Source organism: Terrapene carolina, unplaced genomic scaffold (assembly GCF_002925995.2).
Source record: "Terrapene carolina triunguis isolate 2854851 unplaced genomic scaffold, T_m_triunguis-2.0 Scaffold14334, whole genome shotgun sequence".
Taxonomy (NCBI): Eukaryota; Metazoa; Chordata; order Testudines; family Emydidae; genus Terrapene; species Terrapene triunguis.
In genome coordinates, this window is record NW_020678685.1 from 1 (window position 1) to 8,630 (window position 8,630).

Here is an 8,630-nt window from a genome sequence, read left to right on the forward strand (position 1 = left end):
AAACTCTCAGTAAATAAAACTTGAGAGAACAAAAATGGAAAAATACAGATCTAAAAACTTACCTCAGGCAGATAAGCTGCTGCTGTAACCATGTGATCTGGTTAGCAAGTACTGTATATCTTGAACATAATCTAAACAGAGGTAAGTATATTTTGTGAAGTATTTCATAGGAAAAAAATTTTCATTTCAGTTGAAGTTCTGTGAAATTGCTCATTTTTACCCTGACAAAAATTTAAAACAATTTTTCAGGAAAAACTCCATTTCATTTTTTATCACATACACATACTTTCCCCCTCCCTCTGCAAATAGTATACAGAGAAGGGAAAATATTTGGGAGGGGATCAGTGAACTGAAAGTATAGAGTTCAAAAAATTTTGAAATCTTTTTGTGAAACATTTCCATCAGCTCTAAATCTAAAACCTCTATAAACACAAAGCTGACTTTCCACATAAGTGCAACCAGATGGCATCACTTTACTATGTTTCATTTTGCAGCTGCTGGATGCTATGTGCTTTGAAAATGAGGCCACTTATTTTGTGTTTAAATATGGCCTTTGGAGTCTAACATTAGGCCACCATGTCAACTGCCATTTCAACACAACACAAGCGTCAGGAACTGTGTGTTCCTGTGTGTTACTACACCATCTGCCACAATGGGGCACTGACGCTAGTTGAGGTTTCTGGGCGTTACTACTATAGACTTAATTGGTAACAACTCCTCTTCCCATTTCAGCACAAAGTGAGGGAGCTGCCACCGGCCCTGCTGAGTTGAGCTTGTCTATTACCCTAATGTCCCATCCCTTCCCTTTTTCTGATGGTTTGGATCAGATGGGAATTTTCATATTTAACCCAAATTTGCATATTTCACACCCAAACTATCCCCTGCAGCTCTGGGCTGTTATAAATGATCCGTGTCACTTGTTACAGTTTGTTGATCAGCATCTGTCAATTCAAACAAACCAAGATGATCTCCCAGGCTCAGCTCCTCTGGCTGTTAGTGCTCTGGATCCAGGGTAAGAACCAAACCAAGAGGGAACTGGCTTGGTTATAAGCAAGATCCTCCTTTAAAGAGAAATGAAAAGATCTAGGAACCTTGTTTCTCAAACCCTTAATATCCCTGAGAGGGTTCTGCTAACTTCTGAGCATCTCTCTCTCATTTTAAGCACCAATGAGAAAGCAAGACCACGTTTAAAATATTTGGGCCTGTTGTAAAGCCCATTAAAGTGCATGGGAGTCTTTCCATGGACTCCAATGTGCCCTAAACAAGCAAATGAAAACTGTTACAGTGACAGAGCTGCCTGAAGCCTAACGTTAGCCTCTCAGCCAGGGAATGAGCTATCGTAAATAGGGAATGCGCGCAGGAGACTCTTTATGAGGGAAAATCTTGTTTGCTTTGACCTACTGTATATTAACAATGTATTCATTTCTATTCTGTTCTAACTTCAGATTCCAGTGGGCAGATTGTGCTGACTCAAACTCCAGAATCCCTGGCAGTGTCTCCAGGAGAGAGAGTCACCATCAACTGCAAAGCCAGTTCAAGCCTCACCCATAGCTCTACAGGCAAAGAGCATTTAGCCTGGTATCAGCAGAAATCAGGACGAGCTCCTAAACTCCTTATTTATTATGCTTCCACCCTGCAATCTGGCATCCCAGCCCGGTTCAGTGGTAGTAGATCAGGAAGTGATTATACCCTCACCATCAGCAGGGTTGAAGCTGAAGACGCTGGAGATTATTATTGTCAACAGCACAAGAGCTTCCCTCTCACAGTGATACAGACCAGTACAAAAACCTGCCTGTGCTGCTCTGTCCAATGTCACAGCTGTTTCCTCAACAGTCACCTTCTCAATGAAACTGCTACACTTGAGGTTTGATCAGTCTTTCAGCACCTCAGTATTTGGGCCAGAGATTCCACTGCACTCTTGTTGCTCTTTTGCTTGCTAGACTAGTTTGCTGTTGGAGAAATTTGCTCCCATATTTAAGGAGTCTCTTTTTTTTTTCTGGATTAAATGAGTTTACTCTCTGACTCCCAAAAATAATTCCTGTTGCGAGCCCTCTGGAGACTGAACATTTCAGAAAGAAAATGTCCCAATACTATCTTAGGCAGTGTTGTAGCTGTGCTGGTCCCAGGATATTAGACAGCCATGATGAGTGAAGTAAAATATTTTATTGGGCCAGCTTGTTGGTGAGAGAGAGAAACTTGTTTGCTACACAGAGCTCTTCCTCAGGTCAGTTCTGTGTAGCTCGAAAGCATGTCACTCTCACCAACAGAAGTTGGTCCAATAAAAGATATTACCTCACCCACCTTGCCTCTCCAATGCTATATTGGCAAAGATGCCATGTGATTAAGCAGAACTGGGGCTGGTTGAAAGGTTTTCCTTGACAAATATTTCTGAAGAACAATGACTAACTATATGGCTATTTTAATAAACATTTTTATTCTACAACTTTTTAAAGTTTTCCATGACCAATTCACACCAAAAATATTATTTTAAATTTAAATGAAATTATATTTTTGTTGTGACTCATTTAATCACAAAGTCAGAAAATTTTAGGAAAAATGTCAAACTAAATTTTTCACAGAAAGCAATTCCCATTTTTTTCAGCCAACCCTAGGCCTGTGCTCTAGGGAGACCCTTGGCTAGGAGGGATGCAGAAGCAGAGAGTTCAAACCCTACAAAGAAAACCTCATGTTGATCTCTAGCAACCTGCTGTGGTGGACTCATGGAAAGATGAGGAGAGACTGTATAAGGTGCTACATTCACCCCGCAGTTGCTAGAGGAAAGGATGCAGCAATGTGGATCCTTCGACAGAGGGGAAGGAGTAAAGTTTGGACAGGTCCCAGGTCCCCAAGATGAGCTCAAAAGGGAAACAAAAATAGCATTTTTATAAATTCATAGATGTTAACGCCAGAAGGGCCCCTTATGGCAATCTAGTCTGACCTCTTGGCCAGAAAATTCCAGCTAGTAACCCCTGTCTTCTGGTTGAGCTATAGCATTTCTTTAGGCAGATATCAAATCTTATGGAGAATCCACCATATCCCTTGGTGAGCTGCTTCAATCACTAATTACCCTCACTGTTTAAAAATATGCATCTCATTTCGAGCTTGAATTTGTTGAGTTACAGCTTCAAGAGACTGGAGCTTGTTATACCTTTGCCTGCTACATGAAGGAACTCCCTGGTACCAAGTATCTTCTCCTTGTGTAGGTATCTAGAGACCATTGTCAAGTGGCCTCTTAATTCACTGTTTGATAAGTAGACTGAGCTCCTTAAGTCTCTCACAGTAAGGCAGATTTTCCAGATTGCAAAACATTCTTTTAGCTCTTCTCTGAACTTTGAACTTCCTTTCTGAAGCGTGGGCACCAGAACTGGACATACTATTCAGGTAATGGCCGCACCATTTTTAGGTTGAATCAATGAAGACGGGACGCTCAAAATTGTGGTGAAAGTGTAACAGCCCTAAATGGGTTGCCCGCAGCAGGAATTGAACCTGGGACCTTAGGGGTTTAATCGCATGAATCTTGACTGAGCTAAAGGAACAAATCTGTTAGCTCAAAAACACCATGTGGTCCAGTCACTACAGAGGGACAGACAACCAAGCTAAGAATGCAGTCATAAAAGGATCTGATTCTCTTTGGATTAGGACTGTGAGTAACTCCAATGGGAACTTCTGAAATGCCTGAACTGATTGTACAATAGAAATGTTTTCTCTCACCAGGATCCAGACATTTCACCAGCTCTGTGACTTTCAGCTGTCATTTAAAATAAATACCACAATGTCCTCAAGCCTGGTCCCAAACACAGCAGCTGAGGACAGGGTGCAGTGTCTGCTGAAGTATTGTTTTCCCTGAATACAGTGTCTAGGTCTATTATCCTGGAATGATTTTCTTTAACAGGTGAATTCATCTTTAGTGGTTCAAATAAATGATGTTTAAAACACAGATTTTCTTTTCTATCCTGTAACTTGAATTTTTGGAGGAGGGAGTCTGGCGATTGGGTTTGGTTTTACACAAACCAGTCCTCACCAATACAGATGCACAAGCTTCCATTCAGTGAGCTCTGCCCCACTACAGTAGCAGCATCCAGATCCCCGTAGAGAGGCACTGAGATGTGATTCAGCTGCCAGAAAGAAACACACTACGGAGGGTCTAAACCTACAAACCTGTTTATACCCAACCACCACAAGGTCCTCTTGGGAAGCAAGTTGTACCTTTCCCCAAGCAGGTACAACCGCTAGAGTCTACACAGCCCAAGAAGTGCCTGGCTCTAGGGTAAGAAGGCTGCATGGCCACGGAATGTGCTGATCCAGAACCTCTCCTCACTCTCCCAGGGAGCCCCAGAGTTCTGGGTGACTCCTGAAGAAGGGTGGTAGCACAAACACAACCTGCACTCCCTTAGGTGGACTTCTTTGGGACACCACGGGCCTCACTGGCAGAGAGGTGGAATTTGGACCTCCCCACACCACCATCACTGAATCTGTCCCTAAGGGGTTTTTTTGCAGCCCTTCAAAAAATTCTGTATCATGGATTTAAATACTAGCAGCTCACCCTCCTCCCAGCCCAATTCCGTGCCCACGTGTAATCAAACATTCCACAGTGGAATCCAGCACTGAAGTAAAGGATCCAGGTGCCCACATCTTGCAAACCTCTCTCCAAGCACATTGTGGGTTCCAGGCACTGTAGAGTGATTAAATTAGCAGTGGCACACACCCCACCGATAGCCAGCTAACATGCAGATTGTAAGGGCCATATCCTGCTGTCACCTATCTGTACAATCTCTTCTTACCATCAGTGGGAGCTGCAGTCCCAGATCAAGGCTGTATATGGGACATTTACACAGAACAGCTGCTTTGCATGTTTCCACCCAAGTGATATTTCCTTGCACAGTGGAGCAGATATAAATGTTACAATTCAACACTTTTGATTCTGAGCTCAGGTTTCTGCCAGCTAGAAGTATCAAGATGATCTCGCAGATTCACCTCCTCTGGCTCCTCATGCTCTGGATTCCGGGTAGGGACAAGAACAGAGGAGAGACCATTTAAAAATAGGACTTAAAATCTATAGAATTATTTACCAAACTAAATATGTAATTTAATCCCATCCCAAGTGCACAAAAGCCAGATTGTAACAAAAGGGGCTAAATGAATGTAACAGACCAGATGTTGAAAGATGCAGCTTTGGTTCAGTAACCATTATTTTGTTCAATTGATCAGTTTCTTTTTATTTTAATTGTTTTCCCTATCCAGGCTCCAGTGGGCAGATTGTGCTGACTCAGACTCTAGAATCCCTGGCAGTGTCTCCGGGAAACAGAGTCACCATCAACTGCAAAGCCAGTTCAACTCTTATCAATTCAGCCATTGAGCACTTGGCCTAGAACCAACAGAAATCTGATTGGCATTTCAAGTGGCTGGGCCCATGAGGGAATGGTGTTGTGACTTTGTGCATGAGGTTGAAATGTGTACTAGCACGCCTTGATGTTGAAATTGAGAAATACTTCCATATAATTGTGTGTCAATTAAGATGCGTGCTTTTAAAAAGCTACCTGATATCAACACATTAGCAATGCTAGGTGGCAGTATCCTCACTATTGTAAAGAGAAAGGTGGCAGCCTCCAAATAAAAACAAAATGCTAAGGAGGGGCATGATTCCAAAAAAGTTAAGAATTGCCGATCTAAGGGCTAACCATCTATTACAGGGAGTGACACGAGATGCTTTGCTTACTCATATCTGACTGATCTTTTCCTGCTGCACCGAGCAGGATCTTTTCCCAGTACAAAGCAATATTGCATTTCACTCTCCATGGTTAATCGATCAGCACTGGACGGCTCCGAACCATCAAGACAAGCTTGCAGGCTCAGTGTCTCACACAACTGCAAAACCAGTTCAAGCCACAGAAATATTTTTACAATCTATGATTTAGCCTGGTACCAACAGAAATCTAGAAAAGCTCCTAGGTTCCTCATCTGTAGTGCTTCTATCCTTGCCTATAGGGTTCCAGCCCAGTTAATTGGCAGTGGGTCAGTTCACTCTCACAATCAGCAGTGTTGAAGCTGAAGATACAGGAGAATAGTATTGTCAACAAGGCAAGAGCAACCCCTCTTACCCTGATTCAGACCTGTACAAACTCATCCCTGTGCTGTTCATTTCACTTACTAAACAGTCACCATCTCTGGCCAGCTGCTATACTTCATTTGAACAGCTTTTCAGAACCTCGCTCCTTGGGTCACAGTCCCTCTGTGCTACCACCCTTCCCCAGCCTACAATACAATTTAAAATAAGCAGACAGCCCAGATGAGTTTGCTGCTGGAGAAATTTCCTTGTATGAAGCAGGGATTTTACATGATGTGATCGAGGGCAGCATTTATTTTCTGGCTTACATGATGTTACTCCTTGCTTCCAAAGTAATTCTTACTGGCTGCTTGACAGAGACCAAGTGTTCAGGATTTGAAGAGAAAATGTCATCCCAGCCTGTTATTAACAATGCTGCCATGTGGGGATTAGATTTTGAATCATATCTCTAGCTGGGCGGGACTAGAAGGCAGCAGAAGCGGTGGGTCCCTGGGAGGGAAGGAACAGCTCCTGGTGTTTTCCAGTGACCCACTCTGGTGGACATACACAATGACAAGGACTGGTTGCTGAAATGGCTGTTGTGAACTTCTCAAAACCATCTCACCGTTACCTTGAGCTGTTCTGCTCTGGTGGTTTTTTCCCCCTTCACCTGTTGTCTCTTATCTTAGACTTAGATTGCAGCATTTTTGGAGCAGTGACTGACTTTTCATAATGTGTGTGTACAGCATCTAACACAGCGGGGTCCTGATCCCAGACTGGCACCTCTTAGCACTACGTAATACAAATAAATTTGTGTTCACCATCGATTGCAGCCCTCCCCCATGCAGTACAGTTTCTCTGTCACCATTTGTATCACTACTGTGAGGAGATCTGCAGCATAACAGTGAGACTAACCCCCTTCCCAGCATATTATTATTGCTAGGATAACTTATTGCCATTCTGTCCTGACAAACGACATTTTAACAGAGAGGCTCTTGCCCCCAGGACTGTGGGGTTGGACTTGCCAATTTCACCCCGACCCCTTCCCTTTTTGTGCACGTCTATGAACTAGGCATGAGTTTTCATCTCTGAACCCAATTTGCATATTTCACACCCAAGTGACCTCCCCCTGCTGCTCTGAGCTGTTATAAATGCTCCGAGGCACTCGTTACGGTTTGTTGATCAGCATCAGACCAGTCAGACGTATCAAGATGATCTCTCGAGCTCAGCTCATCTGGCTGTTAGTGCTCTGGGTCCAGGGTAAGGATCAAAAGGAATTTGATGAAGTACAATGATCTACTGAAAATTTTAAAAGATCTAGAAATGGTGTATTTTGACCCATAAATTACATCTACAATCAAAGTCTATTCAGATAGTAAGCTCGTTGTGGCAGGGACTGTCACCTATTATTTGTCTGGACAGCAGCCGGAACCACTGGGTCCAATCTGGTTGAAGCCAGTAGGAATTACTGAGATATAAATGTTCAACAAACAACCATCAGAGAATTACACTAATTTATCAAAATCTTTATCTCATTTTAATTGAAATTAAGAAAAGGGAGAAGATTGAGGAAATAACAAGAAATGGGAATAAGGGTTAGGCTGAAAGAGCCATTCTGAGCTTAATGTTAGCATCATGGCCAGGTAATTAGGTTTAGCAATTGTGTAAAGATGCACATGGGACTATTTTACAGGTACTATATTGTTTAGTTTGATTGACTAGATCTGTATTTGTATTAACTTATATTCTCTTTGTAAATTCAGATTCCAGTGCGGACATTGTGATGACTCAGAGTCCGGAATCCCTGGCAGTGTCTCCTGGAGACAGAGTCACCATCAACTGCAAAGCCAGTGAAAGCATTACAGGCTCTTCAGGTACTATTTACTTAGCCTGGTACCAACAGAAACCCAGACAAGCTCCGAAGCTCCTGATCTACAAGGCTTCCACCCGCGCCGCTGAGATCCCAGACCGGTTCAGTGGCAGTGGGTCTGGAACCGATTTCACTCTCACAATCAGTAAGGTTGAGGCGGAAGATGCTGGAGATTATTATTGTCAACAAGGCTGGAGCTCACCTCTCACAGTGATACAACCCAGTACAAAAACCTCCCTGTGCTGTTCCGTTCAGTGTCACAGCTGCTTCCTTAGCCAAGCCACCTTCTCAATCAACTGCTACATGGTATTTGGGGAAAACTTTCAGCCCTACAAGCCGCCAACATGTTCCCAGCCTGCAGTACAAATATAAATAAGCAGGAGAGTTTGCCCCTGGAGAAATTTCCTTCCATATAAAAGAAATTTTCACTTCTCCTGATTCACAATGGCATTTTTTTCAGGATTTCAATTACTTTATTCCACACACACACTTGCTGCATTATAAAGACTGTGTGAGAATTTCAGAATGAGAACAGACACGGCCAGCTCAGTGCTGTCTGGCAGAGCTACCATGTAGAGGAACTGAATTGATGCCCTGAGCTGGGAGGCCTGGAGAGGATGTGAATTCATATGCTGGAGAGGAACAACTCTCCTCACTTCCTAGCAACCCACTCGGAGACACATGTCATGACAGGAGCAGGTTCCTAGGCGTATTCAA

The 8,630-nt window shown here is 43.1% G+C and overlaps 2 gene segments (V, D, J or C); both read left to right on the plus strand.

Moving 5' to 3' along the window:
* The first annotated feature begins 963 nt into the window (after positions 1–963).
* LOC113408436 lies at positions 964–5,369 on the plus strand. The segment is given in 3 exon segments: positions 964–1,012; positions 1,446–1,778; positions 5,242–5,369. Coding segments are annotated over 3 exon segments (510 nt in total).
* Positions 5,370–7,254: 1,885 nt separating this feature from the next.
* On the plus strand, positions 7,255–8,285 carry LOC113408437. The segment is given in 2 exon segments: positions 7,255–7,303; positions 7,807–8,285. Coding segments are annotated over 2 exon segments (528 nt in total).
* Positions 8,286–8,630: the final 345 nt, after the last annotated feature.